This window comes from Equus quagga, chromosome 11 (genome assembly GCF_021613505.1).
Source record: "Equus quagga isolate Etosha38 chromosome 11, UCLA_HA_Equagga_1.0, whole genome shotgun sequence".
Lineage (NCBI taxonomy): Eukaryota > Metazoa > Chordata > Mammalia > Perissodactyla > Equidae > Equus > Equus quagga.
The window spans coordinates 16,680,907-16,699,233 of record NC_060277.1 but is presented as its reverse complement, the minus strand read 5'-3'; the positions used below and the strand labels follow the sequence as shown (position 1 = coordinate 16,699,233).

The window sequence follows — 18,327 nt, the reverse complement described above, 5'->3', positions numbered from 1 at the left end:
TGGTAATAAATGGTCACTAAAAACTAAACTTAAAGCCATATATGAAACTATTATTTCTCTCTTTTTGTTCTAGTACAATGAGAAGTTAAGATAAACTTAGTCTAAAAAAATCAGTTACGATCCCTGAACCGCCTTTTTCCATAATAAAGGTCTGCTCTGAACCTAAATTCTAGTGTATCTTTTCATTTAGGTTAAACATTCTTTACCTACAAAATTATTATCACTTAATCCTCTCCACAAAATACCTTTACATCACCAAAAAAATTTAACAGAAATGATACCTGGATATTAAAGGGAAAAAATAATTAACTTGAAGAAACAGAATCCATATAAACACAAATGGGAAAGCATTAAAGGAGAGAACAAGTAAGTAATATGATATAGATTTAACTTGCAAATATATTTCCAGAATTATTAGTCTTTTGAAATGCTCATAGGAAGAACATTGGTACTATTCCAATCCACTTCCAGCTCACACTAGTCAACACTTTCCCCACGCAGCTCTCTAAGCCAGCACGGCTTCCCAAAGACTAGTGTGAACGACCGGTGACACAGGAGGTGATTTGTAGTTTGTTCTCCTTTAATCTTTCTGATCACAAGAAGGGGAAAGTCTCGGGTGGTTCTATGTATCTTAAATGGCCCTCATAACATATGCTCATTACTGTATTTCACAACACCCAAGCAGGCCTTGAGCATAATGCTAGCTGGGCTCTAATAACATTGTTTTATTTTCATAGAATTTACATTTATGTAATTATAGCTGAGCTTCAAGTTAGAATAATGGATAAGATTTTTCAGTAGTGATGTTTTACTGCAGAGATAATAGAGTTTTCCTGTTAAAATTTTAAGGTAAAATGAGTCAACTAAAAATATTAAGAAAATAATATCATAGGTAGCCAGAAATGACCAATTTCTCAAAGGCTGTATAACAATTAAAGCCTGGGAAGCACTGCCTTGAGGGAACCACATGAGGACACACAGCCTTTTACTCCAAATACAGATTCCCATAAAAAGTAATGTGAAGAGAGAACAGACAGAAGTAGAACATAGAAAATTACTAAGCAGGGTCGCTGTTGCATTCTCCCTAGGCATGCATGCCCAGGTATGTTTCGGCTCTCAGAGTATATAGGTCAATGTCTATGGTTCATGGCTAATACAAATCTAAAATATGAATGCCTAAAAGGCTGTATAAAACTGCATAAAAAAGTTTCCAAGTGGATAGTCCTCCCATGCTGTTTTTTTAATGTAAATAATTGACAAAAAAAATCAGTAAATTGAGATTTCAGAGCCAAACAACAGTATTATTAGGCACACATATATTTTAGAATTTTAATTGTATAAAGTGGAAAGAACTCTTTACACCGTCCTTCTCTACTGCCTGAAGAAAGGAATAGAGTGACTGAAGCAGTGCAATGTTGAATGTTTCTTTTCCATAAATTATGGGCACAGATTCTGACTTGTGACAGCAGGGCTACTACACTCTTATTCACAAAGTGTATGAAAATAACCTGAATGGTAATCTAAAAGGCAAATGACAACAACAACAAACTATTTGGGCATTATAGATAAAAGAGCTCAAACAAGTTTTGAAGAGTAAGTAACCCTGGCGCGGTGGAGTGCTCCTTTCCAGTGAGGCTTACTGACCTACTTCAACTCCAAGAACAGAGACGCAGGATTCCCCTCAAGAAGAAATCATCTTTTTGCTTCAGTACAGTGAGAAGTTAATAGAAAGTAAAGCTAAACAATAATCTCTGAACTACCTTTTTTTTGTAATAAAGATCTGCCATGACCCCAAATTCTAGTATATGTTTACCTTTAGCTTAAACAAAGTTCTTTAAAACAGCCCATACTCTCATTTGTTTCTAAAAGAAATTAAAACCATCACATTTTTATTAGATACAAGGTTTTGTACTAAGATACTGTATCACTCAAGAAAATAAAATTTCTATAGAATATCTGAAAATCTGAGACTTTAACACCCAGCCCTAGAGAAGAGGATTTCTGGCAATCATTTCATAAGAGATACAGAACTTTACACCATTTCTACAATGTTTACAGGGTACTTGCCATCCTTGAAATTTCTTGCCCCCTCCTCCCTGAAGTCCAACAGGGTTTGGCGCAGGAAGAGAAAAAAGCAGCTTCTAGCTGCTCCAGAGGCCCCTTGGCTCCAGGCTTCAGCCTGGCAGGCTGATCCATGTTCCTCCAGTCTCTCACTACCATCCACTTCCACGAATCCACAGGGTTTTTCTGATTTTGAAGCTTTTGAGTCAGCAGGCAGTTGAATAGGAACTTCAATAGGGTACCCTTAGTCCTTTGGAACATGCTGGGAGTAATTCAAATGTTGTCCCCTCAGCTCCTGAAGCTGGAATGGATTCTCCCTGCTCATCACATCTGTCTACATCCAAACCATTCAGCAGATCCAAGCAAGCTGCATTTAAGGATATGGGCCAGGAATATCCAATAGTCTAAAACTATGCTTTCCAGTATGGTAGCTACTAGCCTACATGTGGGTATTTACATTTAAATTAATTAAAATTAAACGATATTAAAAATTCAATTCTTGGTCACACTAGCCACAGTTCGAGTGCTCAACAGCCCTTGTGGCTAGTAGCTACTGTACCAGGCAGAGCAGATACAAGACATTTTCGTTATCAAAGAAAAACCTACTGGACAGCACTGGTCTAAAATACATTTGTATGTGTGTTTGTTTTTAACTAAAAGAGTAAATACCTAAAGCTGAGGCTAATTATACAACAGCAGCAGGTTTGTGGTGAAAGAAGAAATACGGTGGGTTAGCATGGACCCAGGTGAAGTATAAAACAAATGGTAGATCTAGAAAAGCGATAAAATATTTGACTTATGAGTAATACTAATTCTTCGATTATTAAAAATGATAATATAGAAAAATCAGATTATTTTTTACTATCTACTGAAAATTCATAATGTATAAAACAGAATAAAGTAAAAACAAAGACATAACCTTTACTTGTTGTAAATTAACATTCCTAAGGAGACAGGACACACAGACAGACGTAGGTTCTTTTTGTGAGCCTGTTTCTTTAGAGTATGAAGTGGAGGATGCCAGGATTTCAGCCTCTTCACTGAGGCCAGGAGAAGGCAAAGCCAAGGCACTGGGGTTTACTGGAACTCATTTTTGCAAGATGCCCGAAGCTATAAGCTGTTCCACATGGCAGATACCTGAGACATTGTTGTGGCTCAAAGGGATTTAAAAGTTACCTCCTATAACAGCAAACACCAAAAATCACTGTGACTGGGGAGATGATCTTATGAGTCTCTTCACCATTTCAAGGGGAACTTCATGAAGTGGTGAATATTATAGGGAATCTTCAAAAAATTCATTCATGAATTCATTGAGTGCCTACTGGTGTGGAAATTCTGCATATGTCCTAGAAAGAGAACCTCACCTCAGAGGCCGCTGAAGTAAGTGCTAACAACTGGGGGGTCTGTTTTATGTTTCAGCTTAAGTGAACACATCTAACAATATTTACTGTGAGACCTAATTGGTTAAATGGATGAAACCTGAGATGACTTTTAGACGGGGGAAGGTAACGAGGTAGTGATGACGTAAGAAGTTATTCCAGATGGTAGAGGACAACACAGGACGATCTCAGGAGGAAACTGAGGTCAATGTGGTTGACAGAAAAGCAGCAGACAGGGAATAAGCGAGGCTGTTTGATAGGACAGGACGAGGCTACTGGAGCTAAGGGTTTGTTTTATTTTGAGACTGAGGGTGACGGGATTAGCCACTATTTTAACTTGATTGAAGTATGTGAAGATATTTATATATTTTTTATGAAGCTTTTTGAGTTGATTGAAAGAGGAGAGACCGAAGGTGAGTAAACCATTTGTAGCAGCTTAGAGTAGATTAATTCTGAGATAGTTAAGTTGGGCCAGGGTTTAGGCTACAGAGATGGAGTGAATGCTAGGTGCATTGGCTATAGCAGCTTATAAGTGTGTGTCTAGGAAAGAGAGGGGCTAATATTTTTTTAAAACATTAAGCAATAATCAGAAATTTTGGTTTTAACAATATTGGAGTTACTATGTATGAGTAGTAACTTTATTTGTGATGGTTTACTTTTATTGATTTTTAAAATCATAAAACAATTAAATGCTTGCAGGAATTCAAACAGTATCTAAGTAAGGTATACAAAATAAAAAAGAAGTCTTTGTTATTCCCCACCCCCAATATCTCCTAATCCACTTTCTAGAGGGAACCGCTATCACTAAAATTCTGTATTTTTTTTTAAGATCTTTTGATATTTTTGTAAAATATGTATTATTAGTGTACATATAGGATCACAATATTCCTATTGTCACAATGTCCTCTTTTTACTTAATATTATATAACGGACATCTTTGAGTTTTCACCACGGCATGATAGTTCATGATCCCAAGGGACAGTCTGTAGACAAGTATTGTCCTAGCAGAGCTGTAGCAGCAGCAGCTGATAAAACAATCATTCAACTGCCTCATCTTAAGTAAAGAACATATCACACTACAATTACCATCTGTTATACAGCACTTAAGTTTCCTTTTTGAAGTATCATTTAATTAGATTCAAAAGAGTAGCTAATCTGAGCTTAGACACAGTGGTCCCCAGTTTATTATCTACATACGAATTTTCTTTAATATAATATGACTTACGACACTTGTAAAGCTGCATTTATTTCCTTGAGTAGCTCGTTAGTCTTATTAAAATCTGCCCGCATGATATTTTTCTCTCTGAGGTGGTCTGCTGTCATGACATCCAGCTCTTTTTCAAGTCTCTTGTTTAAATCTTGTTCATGCAACCTGTTTAATTTATTTTTAGTTAAGAAAATGTTATTCTGAAGTCAAGCTTTCAAAACTTTCTATATTCTACCAGATTTGAAATGGCTTTAGGTATAATAGATAGAAAATTATTGGAAACAGCCTAAAATAAGTTACTTACTTTGCTCTAATCTTTGAGCTTGTTAAAGTTGTCTCCTTTAATGCTTTTTTTTTTTTTTTGAGGAAGATTAGCTCTGAGCTAACATCTGCTGCCAATCCTCCTTTTTGCTGAGGAAGACTGGCCCTGAGCTAACATCCGTGCCCATCTTCCTCTACTTTATATGTGGGACGCCTGCCACAGCATGGCTTGACAAGCGGTGCGTAGGTCTGCACCCGGGATCCGAACTGGCGAATCCTGGGCCGCCGAAGCGGAATGTGTGGACTTAACCGCTGAGCCACTGGGCTGGCCCTGTCCTTTAATGCTTTTTTAAATGACATTTTTAGAAGATCTTAATTATAGACAATTTCCAAAGTTAATGAAGGCAAATACATCATTCAAAACAGAAACATCTCATCTATGTTATAGATTATAACATAGTCAACATATAAAGTAAAAAGTGGTCTTCAACATCTTACTAGAAGGCAGTCCAGTCATAGAAAAGGCACATATGCTAAATACCATTGTAACAGTCTTTCAGATAACACTGTGTATTCCTCCTGCTGTAATCAATGGCATACCTCATCTGTTGGTTAGATTCACTTCGTATTCTGAGAATTTCTTTCCCCTTAAATTCCAATTCTTTGGTTAAGGCACTTATATTTTCATGAAGGTGCTGTACCTCCTTATCCAAGTCTGAGATGTGATGCTCTCTGTGCCTTAACTCCTCTTGTAGATCTGTTATTCTACACATGTGCTCCTTACTCTGCAAAATACAAATCATTCTTAACAGTTTTCTACATATTTGCTTTCTGTGTTTATCCGAGGGAAAGAAAATGACATACTGGAACGTCAAATGGAATAAATCCGACGTGGCTTCGACAGCAAACTGCTGAAATGAGAAAACCTCAAGGCTTCTTCTCTTTCCATACATCTAAGAAGAGTTTATACTGATACAGCTTCAATAATGACGGGGCTACAAGGAACCCAAAAGACCATGAAAGCACATCTCCCTCATTTTACAGAGGAGAAAACTAATACCCAAGAGGTGATCTGTCCAAGGATGACGTACAGTTAATGGCAGAGCTGAGATCAGAACACAGGGCTCTTACATATTCAATAAGTTATATGTTCTTGCAGTAAAATGCTGGTTCCATTTCTTTTCACCTAAAAATAACCTCTATCTGTGGAGGCCATCCAAGCACACACATACATCCATGGCTTAGAAGCAGACTTCATCTGCTTAGTGCTGGTCTAGCAGTTATCTTGTTTGACAGATAAGCTCCCTTCCATTTTCCTAGAAGTTACTGATTTTTACAAGTTCTGTAGGCTAAGACGTTATCAATTTCAGTGTCAGCCTAGCTGAAGAGAATGTAACTTCCTTCCATGGTTATAAGATCCTCATTTAAAACTTCCTAGTAAACAGAAGAGAAAGGTTGATCATTTAATACAGCTGAAGACTAACAAAGTGAAAGTCAGAAGTCTAATAAACTGATAAATAATAGCTCTCATAACACTATGCCTAAAAATCCATCCATCTAGACATACCTACATTCAAGATCACACACTATCTAACTAAAAGAAGTACACCTGGCCAAAGGGCCAAGTTTAAAAAGTGTAAATAGTAGCTGTGCTAGTGATATGCAAATACAAATTTTTTTTCATCTTGAGGCCCTGCTACTTCTGTAGCTATGCTATCTAATATGGCTGTTTAAATTAATTAAAATTAAATAAAATTTAAAATTTAAGTTGTTGGTAGGACTAGATGTATTTGGCCCATGTGGCTAGTGACTACCATATGGATAGAACAGATACGGAAAAGATCCACCATCACGCAAAGTTCTACTGAACAGTGTTGTTTTATAGTATTCTGTCTTCACTCTTTATATTATTTATATTTCATTGTTCACTTTCTCAAGATGCAAGTAAAATTCAAAATATTCAATTAAAAGGTCATAAAATAAAATGTGATTTTATGACCAGTATACTAAAGTCTACTTACCTATTTCCCTTTAAAAATAAAACTGTTTAATATAAACATTAAATAATAACCAGTGAAAATATTAGTTATTACAAAATAACTTTCAGAAACTTGCGAACATTCAAATCTATTTGCATTTACAAAATCATCAAAGAACAGAATGTTCTTCTTTACCTGTCTTCTGCTGATGTCCATGCTCCTCTCTAATTCCATTTTAGCAGCTGCCAATTCTTGATGATGGTTATGCCGTAACACATCAATTGCAGCTGCATGTTGATGATTTAGTTCTGAGCGTAAGGAAGCTAGAATCCAAAGGAAAAAGAAGTTAAGCACATTTAAAAAATACTATCAATACTTTAGGTAAAAATTATAAGTCACAGAATATTATTTCTTAAATTAGGACACTTGGATATGCCCATTAAAATACCATTCTTAAAATATTACAGACTATCATAGAATATCATGAATTTAGAAACCATCTAACTTTGACGAGGATAAGAAAATTTTCAGCTGCTCAAATAGATCAAGGTATTTCTATACATGCTTTTAGTTTGCAAGTAAGCTGCTAATGGAGATGAAATATTTTTAACTCTTCTCATTTACTATTAGAATAATAAAATTTTAGAGTTAAATGGTACCATAATGTATATTTAGGAGGCAACTTCCCACCTAGGTAAGAATTTTTCCACAATATCCCTGAAAAATATTAAGCACTGGAGGGTGAATGCTTTTAGTGATGTAGAAGTCATCATTTTCAACTGAATTTAAGATTATTTCATACAATCCATATTTACTGCATGCCAGGTCCTGTCCTAAGGAGAATAAAATAGGACGTGTCCTTATAACTGTGCAGGCTAGAAGAGATAGCATCATGCCAGGAAATTAAGTGGGATATCAGAGATGTTTACTGGTATCATGAAAGCACAGTGGTGGAAGCACCCACATTTCCTAGGAGAGGGAAATTGGGGATGCTATCTCAAAGGAACTGTCACAGTAACTCAGTCTTTCTCCAAGTGGAGAAAGACAGTGTTCAGGAGGAAGGGTAACACGCAAAAGCAGAAAGGAGCTGATCTATCTGGACGACTTCAGCAGGTTTGGTGTGGCTGGAACCCACAGTGCGCGCAGTCACACTGGAGAGAAAACGGAGCCCAGTCTGAGGAAGTTTTAGGACAAACTGCTTTTTACTTAATGCCTAGACTCCTGGTTCTCAAGCAGCACGTGTGGCAGTATGCCTGAGGGACTTGTAGAGTGCACACAATCGTCTTCTGAAACATGACTTTTACTAGAAGATTTTTGGTAAGGGCATTATTTTTATATTAATACAAAGAGATATAAATGAGTAAAATACAAATTATACTTTTTAAAGCTAAAACATGAGACTTCAAAGAAATGCTGTGCTCACAGCTAGTCAATCTAGGCTCCTCCTGCCTTCTCCACATGGGACATAAGCTCAGTCTCCCGTGGTGTTAAGGGCCTCTTCAGTGGAAAACTTGCCAGGCCCTGGGGGAGGACAAGGAGAATCACGGAAGGATTTAAAGTTGAGAAGTCACACGGTAAGATCTGAGTCTTATGAAGGTTAACCGCCCTGGAGTCTGGAGAATGGACTGGGGAAGGGGGATCAGAGAGACGGTTATGGCAATAATCCAGCTGAGAAATGATATGACCACGAACTAAGCATGGCAGAAGGACTAAAGAAGAGGAAACAGATAGAGGGGGTTTTTAAGAGGAAGAAGTAACAGGATGTGGAAGCTAAAGAAAAAAAGTTGAATGTGTCTCCCAGAATCCTGGTTTTGGCAACTGGGGAAACAGGGATACCATTAGTTAAAGTGGGAGGTACAGGAATGGAATCACATTTTGGACCTGAGGGAGACAGTGATCTCATATTTAAAAATGTAGAGTGTAAGTTAGAGTATCTAACTGTCTAAAATGCAGTAAGAAATATAAATCTAATAGAAATACATATTTGGAGTCACTAGCACCACAGAGAGTAGTTGAAGGCATGGATGTGAATCCGATCAACAGGAAAAGCTTGAAGGCTGAAAAGAGACCAGAAGGCTGGGGACTGAATCCTGGGAAAGAGCAGTATTTAACAGACGCACAGGGAAACGGGACTGGTGAAGGTGATTAAAGAGCAGAGGTCAGAAAAGTAGGAGTACAGTGAGTACAGTATATTATCATGGAAACCAAGGGAAAAAAGATTCAAGATCAAAGGGGTCACATGAGACAGATGGGGTCAAATAAGATGAGAGCTAGTAAGTGCGAATACTTTGGATTTGGAATCTCAAAATTCAATGGCAACCTCAGGGACAGTAATTTCAATGAAATAATGGGGGCAAAATGTAGAAGTGAGGGATCCCAACAAAGGACTAGTATCTAGAATATATGAAGAACTCTCAAAATTCAACAGTAAAAATACAAACAACCCAATCAGAAAAGAAGATATACAGATGGCAAATGAGCACAAGAAAAAATGTTCAATATCGTTAGCCATTAGGGAAATGGAAAGTAAAGTAAAGTTCACAATGAGATATCACTACACTCCTTTCAGAATGGCTCAAATAGAAAATAGTGACCACATCAAACGCTGGTGAGGATGTGAAGAAACTGGGTCACTCATATATTCCTGATGTGGACGTAAAATGGTACAGCCACTCTGGAAAATAGTTTGGCAGTTTCTTAAAAAACGAAATATACAATTATCATGTGACCCAACAACTCCACTCCTGGGCATTTATCCCAGAGAAATGAAAACTTATGTTTACACAGAACTGCAAACACCAAGATGTCCTTCAACTGGTGAAGGACAACAACTATGGTATGTCAACACCATGGAATACTACTCAGCAATAAAAAGGGACAAACTATTGGTACAACAACCTGGATGAATGTCGAGAGAATTATTCCGAGTGAAAAACAGCCAATCCCAAAAGGTTACATATTATTATGATTCCAATTATAACATCTTTAAAATGAAAAATTATATAAACGGAGAACAGATTTACAGTTGCCAGGAGTTAAAGGAGGGAGGAGAGGAAAGTAGGTGTGGCTATAAACGAGCAACAGGGATCCGCATGGTGATGGGAATGTTCTGTGTCTTGACAGCATCAATGTCAATGTCCTGGCTGAGATATGAAGTATAATTTTGAAAGGCGTTACCACTGGGGGAAACTGGTTAAAGGGTTCAGAGGATCTCTCTGTTTTATTTCTTACAACCTCATGAGAATCTACAATTATCTCAAAATAAAATGTTTAATTAAAAAAAGCCCCACGAAGTCCTTCTGTCAACAAAGAGGTATTTAAATCATGTTTCAATGGAGTAAACAACAACAGTTCCAACACGTGGCCCATTTTTACCTCTCCTGGCACCGCTGTGGAAAGTGTGTGCTCCCTTGGGCCACAATTCTACAAAGGCTACCTTTGCATTTGACTATAAGCTACTTGAATGCAAAGAGAGAGAAGCAGTTCATTTCTCAGTTCTCCTTGCTTAGCAGAGTCTCTAGCACATAAATTGGTATTCCACAAATGTTTGATAAATCATCACACTTAATACGATTTTCATCCTAGCTACGGCAGCGGCTTTTTAAGGAGGAAGAAGAGAGAGTTATAGAGACTGGGCCCAGGACTCCCAGCAACAGTAGAGATAATGAACTGGGTCAAATGCCTTTCCCTTTGAAGCCCAAAATATTCACAACACTGTGGTCTTCTTTGTTCCCAATTTCTACTTGTAAAGAGGGTGCCACTGAAGTGTGAAAATACACATTAAAAATATTAGGAGACTAAGCTCACATGTGAGGGGATGGACTATAATTAGTTTTTGGGTGGTGAACATGATGTAATTGACACAGAATTCAAAATATATTACAATGTACATCTGAAAGATACATAATGTTATAATCCAATGTTACTGCAATTAAAAAAAATCAGGAGAATTTGGGAAAAAATCAAATAGAAGGGAAACAAGGTGGTAGGAATTAAAAGTTACTGAATGACACTAAAAAAAACCCCAAAACCCAAAGAAACCCTTTAAATATATATCCAGTTTTTCTTCAAAACTCAACTGATCTCCTCATAAAAAGGGGTAGTGATGTCAATATCTCAAAGATAAAAATCTCATTAAAAAAAGAATCTGAAAAATACCTAAACAAAAAGTCAGACCTAAACATGACTTTTCTCATTAAAAGAAAATCCTGAAGTGAAAAAACACAATCTGACTACCTAGTCTAAGGGCATGTGGCTTCCTGCCTATCTTTCCTTTCAGTCACTGGACAGTGGGAAGCCTGGATGTCCCGAGTCCATCCAGTCCCTTGAAGACAGATGGGAGCACCAGTGGGTGTTGCTTACAGAGCAGAGCATGGGGAGAGATGGAAGGACCTCACTTCACTCTTTGTGTCTGACCCATTCTGCTCCACCACACTCGGCTCTTCATCTGGTAACTTCAAATAAAATATGCAAACCACTTCGACATTCATTTTGATGTTTCGAAAATTAAAAATAAAACTTTGTGATTTCATGTTGAATTTTAAAGAAGAAGAATGCAGAAATAAATATGACAAGATTATAATCCTTTCAAAATACCAAGCATAGCCTTTCCTTCGTCTTCTAATTCAAACCGAAGAGTCTGAAGTTCCTGCTCCATTTCTATCCGGAAGCCCTCCATGGACTCTCTGTGGGCATCCTTTAGTGACTGAAGCTCTGCAGAATGTTTTTGTTGTAAATGATTTTCAAGAGCCTAGAACAGGAGAAACGTATTCATATTATTATGCTAGAGTACAAGAAGGAAAATTCAAACAAAACAGAAATTACTAAAACTCAGTTATTATTTAAGGAAAACAAGATGTTTTAAATTCATTTTCAAGAAAATTAGATATAAAATAATCACTATTAGGAAATAACTCAGGAGAGTCACTTCAGTAGAATAAACGAATCATCATGAAACCAGTTTGACTCAATATATTGTGTGTGAATTGGGATACGGACCCTTTACCTAAGGCAGCTTCCAAATAAAGTCATTTTCTAAAGTTGCTAAGGGGTGGGAACGAGCTAAGTTAATGAATAATTCCTCTGTGTGCACAGACTCAGACTCAGGACAGAAAGCAGGAGGCATTAATAAGAATGAGGGGAGAGCTGAGGGCTTTTACAGCTCCGACCTTGTCAAGTATTTGGTAGCTACCTTCTATAGTCTCTCTTTGCCCCTGCATTTGTGAACGAAAGCAAAAGTCCTGGGAGAGCGCAGCTGGAGGAGTAAACAGGCCTTCCATGGGATCAGTTTGGAAAGCCTGGCCAGAGAGAAGGCCGCAGGAGGCTAAGAGGAAGAGAAGATCCGCAGCCGCAGGAGAAGAGCAAGCCCCGGCTACTTCACGTTTAGAGACTGAGCTGTGCTTGCAGGGCTTTCCCTACTGTAATCCATAACACGAAGCGTTCTGAGAAAGATTAACTAGGGCTCTATTTCTTTAATCATTACTCCAAAACGCTGTTTTAAAAAATCAGTATTTGGCTACTTATGTCCACTGTTTTATTTCTGAAAAATAAAGCACAGGTTGCTTTGAATATAGGTAAAATAAAGGACTTTTAGTTGAGACAACATTACTTAGGTGGCTTGGTTACCTAATGATGGATAATAAAATTGCAGGTTCTGATTTCTTTTGAAAAATGATTGAAGTTCTGAAAAGACTGAAAGTGTAAAATTAAAGTACTGATACGAGAGCTCATGTGTTATTCCAATTCAAAAATGGTATCCAATGAATAGATTATTTGGCAATGCAATCAGGCCTAGATTTTAACCTGGACAAGATCAATAGACTACAACTTATTGTATAGGCAAGTTAATCGCTTTTAAAGGAAAATGACTTTTTGGTTTTAAGAATTTCTTTGTAACATACCACTTCTTAAAATAGTGTCCGCACCCAAATAAAGGATTAAAAACAACCTATATATCGGGGGCGGCCCTGAGGCTGAGTGGTTAAGTTCATGTGCTCCACTTCGGAGGCCCAGGGTTCGCTGGTTCGGATCCTGGTGTGGACCTAGCACCGCTCATCAAGCCATGCTGTGGTGGCGTCCCACATAGCAGAACTAGGAGGACCTACAACTAAGATATACAACTACGTACTGGGGGCTGGAGGGAGGAAAAAAAAGGAAGATTGGCAGCAGATGTTAACTCAGGGCTAATCTTAAAAAAACAAAAAACACAAAAAACCAACCTATATCTGTAAAGACTACATATGGTGAAAATTATTGTTAGTAAAACTGTATTTCTCTATTAAATCTTTACCTTAATTATCATAATAAGGTCCTTAGAAGAAATTAAAAAAATACAGTGTTAAGAAATGAAATAAACCCAAATTAATCACACTAAGACTATGTCAAACTAATGTTTTAACACAGCACTAAGTAATGGATATGGGGAGATTCTGGCATATAATATGATTAATCCAATAATGTATCTATTTCATTTAAGTCTCTTCCAAGGGATTTGTTTCTATCACTACTTTTCATATAGTTTTTGGGGCTATGTGTAGGGAATTATACTATTTTACGTCTCCAATTTTACTTTGTTGTGAATTCTGTACATAAGAAGAAAATGTGAGGAAAAAAAGTGGGATTAGAAAATACATATATTCCTTGGACACGTGTCTGTTGTAGGTCTAGCCTGAAAGACAAACACTTGATGAAGACTATTATAAGTTCAAGATAGTATTAAGTGATCACAGTGGTTGCTGCTCAGCAGGACCATGAACAATAAATAAATTCATTTAACCACTGTTAACCACAGGACAAACCAGACGGGGTATTAGTTTCATCATAACTTGGCATCATGATGGAAAATAGAAACAAAATGTTGGCCCCAGTCTAATTTGTCTGCTATAGTGCGTAACTAGTGTATATGTTTAATCACCATGACCCCTACAAGAAGTCATATCCTAGAAAACACACTGAAATAAAGCAATACATATTTTTTTGGAGCCAAAAAATAAATTCTTAAGAATTTGAAGGATTAGGCTGTTGGATTCCATTCGAACACGTCACACTAAACTTACTCTTTGTTCCTTTTCCTTTTCTTCCTCCATAGTTTGAAAGGCAAGGGCATGTGCTTCTTTTACGGATTTATGTCTCTGCTGGTGGTGTTCCTCTAAGTCTTCAAGCTCCTGAGTGAGTCGCTGTCGCTCTTGTGTAAACTGGGCCTGCAGTTGCTGCAAAGAAGTCTGGGACTGGGAAAGCTGCATCTCCAGGTTCTGTTTCAGCAAGGAAATCTACGCCACAGAACGGTACACAATGAGGAATAAAGACAAGGCATAGCTCACAAATTGCCAGCCTAAGGAAAAAAGCACTCTGAAGATATTAACTACAGTAAAACAACTGCCGTAACAAAGTACCCGCTTAAAATGTTTTGCAATATATCAGAGATATCTAATCTTTAGATATTACCATTTTTAATTCTATTTTCAATGATTACCCAAAGAAAAGGACTGTTTTGGTGGCATTAAGTTTGCAGACTCTCTGAAGAACACTGCAGGCCACATTTAGAAATACAATGAACACCTATGTTGCATTGCAATAAAAATTCAGAGTATGAAATAAAAACAGAAGACAACTAATGTATTCATTAGGTTATAGTAACTCTAAGGAGACAGTATGACAAGTTAAACTCCTTATCTGTGTGGCAGTAAAGTTGAGGAGTGACGACTGTGGGCTCTGAGTTAAAATGCCAGCTCTGCCACAAGCTAGAATCAACTCCTCACCCGGCTGTGTGAGAATTGTGTGTGTTACTATATGTAGTTCGCTCATAACACCCCTGGCATACAGTAAGCACTCAATAAATGTTAGCAAAGATTATCTGAGGATTAAAAATTATTCTTTAAAAGATTTATCAGTTTATAATTTAGCATCCTTGAGTTAAAAAATATTTTTATTTTTAAATTTTGATTTAATTCAAAGGACTTGCAAATCTTCAAGCTTTTTAAAAATCACAAACCTCCCACAATCCTCTAGTTACATCTTTACAATAATGACAGGAGCATTTCTTCCACTTTCATTGTGGACAATTAATTTGTCAATCCTTCTGAAAACAGACAACTTCATCCTTAATATGTCTGCATTACTTCTGGGTATCTTAAAATTAAGTCCTTTCCTAAGAATAAAAACATAAAACATGTGTATATGTATGTATATATATATGTGTGTATATATATATGTTCATATATACATTTGATGAAACCATTCAATTTGATCCACTTGTCTTCTCATATACAGGAGACTATAACTTGAAACTGGATAATTCAACCATCTTCTAAAAGCAACCAGGTGAAAAAAAAGTTGTCAAATGCGTTCCATTAAGCAAATTAAGATATTGTATGTGTTTACATGCAAGTAAAATGGCGTCTGTGGCCAAGAAAGCCATTGCAAAGAGAAAACTTTAAAGTAAGTCTTTGTAAAGGGGTAAAGACTTTCTTTTGATGGATGGAAGGCAGATATAGGCTGCCTCAAAAGTCTCACAGAGGAAGGTACCTGGGAAAGAAGGAGAAAGGGTGGCGAATCAGCAGAAATGGAAAATAAGAAAGAAAAATAAGAGAGGAGGAACCAGAAGACAGGAAAGGTCAGAGGCAGGCATCAGGAAACAGTGCGACTATGGTGAGCTCAGGGTGGATGACTAGCTTGTGGAAGGGTTCTGGAGAAAGTAATAAATCAGGATTAGTTGTAAAGGTTAGCACATGCCTTCATGGAGACAGTCAAGCACTGGTGAGAAGGGATACAACTGACACAGTGTTCAATCTGTTTTAATCTATTTCCCAAACAGGGTCTCTATATATTGAAATTTACAGGAGTTCTACTTGTTAATTTCTACACAAACCTAAGGTTTCAAAGGTTATTTTATATGTTTGAAGCCAAGGTGGAACCACAACATTCTGACTCCAGGCAAGGCAACTCCCTATCCCTCCAAATGGCAGCAGCACCCATGATTTACGGACTGAAATAAACGCTGCACATGTGAAAATCACAGCAGAATGTCACAGCAACGGCTGACGCCATACCTGTGGAGTAGGATCCTAGGACAAATTATAGCATGTGACTTCTCAGTATTTAGGCAAAGAAAATCAGAATGAAATGAATACTAAGGACAGCCTTTCAAGAAAAAAGGGTAACAGGAAACAAAAATGTGTCTTTATGAATATTGATGTTTAATTGCTAGAGTCATTTTCTTGCCAGCTAGCTGGTTCTTGAAGTAGAGAAGGCACCTACCCATTCTCTTCCCAAGTTCAGCCCTAGTCTCAGACCCAGCGGACGCTCACGTGACTGACTATCCTGTCTCGAGTGACAATTTGTTAGAACATATATAGAAACATTAGGAAGAGACTATGTTACATGTAGAATAATGATTGGTATTGTCAAAGCTATTGCTTGGTCCCTGGCGAAGTTAGGACTAAAATCCACTCAGCAAATGATCTGCTCACCAAGCCATCTGCCCTGGTGCGCGCCTGTGTCCGGCCAAAGAAAACGGGCATGTTCTTCTGATTTGCACACATATGGGCTAGCAGTGGCCCTGGATCTTGTCCTCCAATTAAGTGTACACTTGGGTTTGTAAGAAGCCAATCAGTTCATGGTAGCGTATCTTATTCCCGCAACGTCTACAAAGTCCACTGTATCAAAAGAGCTCCCATATGTTCATTTGACTACAATTTGACTCACATTTGTACTGTTTAAGGATGAAACTTATGAAGAAACACAACATTTAAAATGCATAAAGTACAACAGTAATATGATAGTTATACACTTAAAATCTAAGCACACTTTCAAACCTCTCCAGCTTAAATAAAATACACTTAAATATTTTACATCATAATATACTTTACCTTGAAAGAACTCCAAAGTAATATTTTTCATTATAGGATATATGATTAATCTTTGTATCTGTACTCAAGGAAATATAAAGTATATGCAAGACATTATCATGCAATTTAGTGTTCAAATATACTTAGCTTAGATATTTTCTATTCTTTGAAAGCACAGCAAAATAATATTAAGGCTATCTAAAATCTTTGGATTCATGCTCAAGACAGTAACATGGATTATATGCAGAAAGCCTTTTTCATGCAATGCAGCATAAAAACTCATTTTTTCTTTTTATAAATTAATTAGTAGAATTACATTAAATTGTCAGCCTTTATTCAGCATGAAAATTACATGGCACTTTAAAGACAGAAATAACGAGCAAAGCAATGTAAAATGAACTAATGTTTTATAGCTATAATTTAAGCAGAGTTTAGTATACTTTATGGAAATACATATTAATATAAAACTTCATTAATTCAAAATAAAAGAGAACAAAGATAGACTTTGCATTAAATAGTTTGGGCAACCTTGATCAGTACTTTTATTACAGAATTATAGAAAGGCATTTGTTGAATAAACAAATGAGAAACAGTAGTTGCTTCAAATTATATTCAAATTATGATGTATATGGTATTAGTTTCTATATATTTATAAATTTCAAATTTTAATGTTTTTATTTTGTTGATTTTAAATAAACCAAGGAGAATTATTTCAGAAAAAAATTTTAACCCTCATTTAAAAAGTTCTTACCAGTGCAGTTTAGATATGAATTATATAATATATTCTACTGATCAATAGGTACCAGATACTTTGAAAACAACTTTAAAGGCCAAACTGCACTCACAGTAATTGCCACCTTCTGATCTCTACTACTTAAAATACTATTGTCCTTTTGAAAATAAAGAGTTGTAAAAATTCCAAAAGGATAAAAATGAAAAACATACGGATACATTTTTCTGAAGAAAGGAAAACTTTCCCTATTTCCTACAGAGGTGTTTCACAAGGTTCAGTGGTGCCTGAAAGAAGAATCAGAAGAGAAACTGAAACATCAAATCTAAGGGAGTGGATATAACAGCATATCCATATGGGACATGTCGTTAATTATGGACATCCTACCTACTACCTTTGGTTTTTGATACACTGTTGGTGTTTTTTCTCCCCAGAAAATATGCATCTTGTTACAGAAATGAAAATATACAAAAAGTATAAAAATAATTTGTCCTCAAAACAAAGCATTTCTTGAGACAGTAATCTGTGGTTCTCAAACCTGGCTGTGTATCAGAATCATCTCTGCAGATTTTAATAAACATACTTGCCCAGGCCCTGATCCTTGATATTGTGATTTAATAGGTCTGGAATTGGGCCTAGGCCACCTAACATATTTTTATTCCAAATTATCAAACTAGTAAGTGTTCATTGTGAAAAGTTTTTTTAAAAATATAGGAGTTTATAAAATAAAAGGGAAAATCTGCATTCCCTTTCCTTGCCAAATCCCAATCCCTACGGGTAACCTGGATAACACTTTAGTATTTCCTCAGACTCTCACGACTTCTCTGTGTCTTGATACAATTGCCTGTTTTGTTGTCTTATGCTT

The 18,327-nt window shown here is 36.7% G+C and overlaps 1 protein-coding gene across 5 annotated transcripts in view; it reads right to left on the bottom strand.

Annotated features, from left to right (window-relative positions):
• The window catches only part of FAM184A (family with sequence similarity 184 member A), a 134,699-nt gene that overhangs the window by 8,828 nt on the left and 107,544 nt on the right, over positions 1–18,327 (bottom strand). For 4 of the 5 annotated variants that reach the window (XR_006890460.1, XM_046674281.1, XM_046674279.1 and 1 more), the window contains exons 10-14: positions 13,943–14,155; positions 11,484–11,637; positions 7,083–7,210; positions 5,509–5,693; positions 4,666–4,812 (exon numbers count right to left, since the gene is read on the bottom strand). Coding sequence is in view for 4 of the 5 variants with exons in the window: in XM_046674281.1 (XP_046530237.1) it covers positions 4,666–4,812; positions 5,509–5,693; positions 7,083–7,210; positions 11,484–11,637; positions 13,943–14,155 (827 nt within the window). In the remaining variant the exon portion in view is untranslated. The remainder of the gene's footprint in view (positions 1–4,665; positions 4,813–5,508; positions 5,694–7,082; positions 7,211–11,483; positions 11,638–13,942; positions 14,156–18,327) is intronic. The other variant, XM_046674280.1, reaches the window with a different exon arrangement.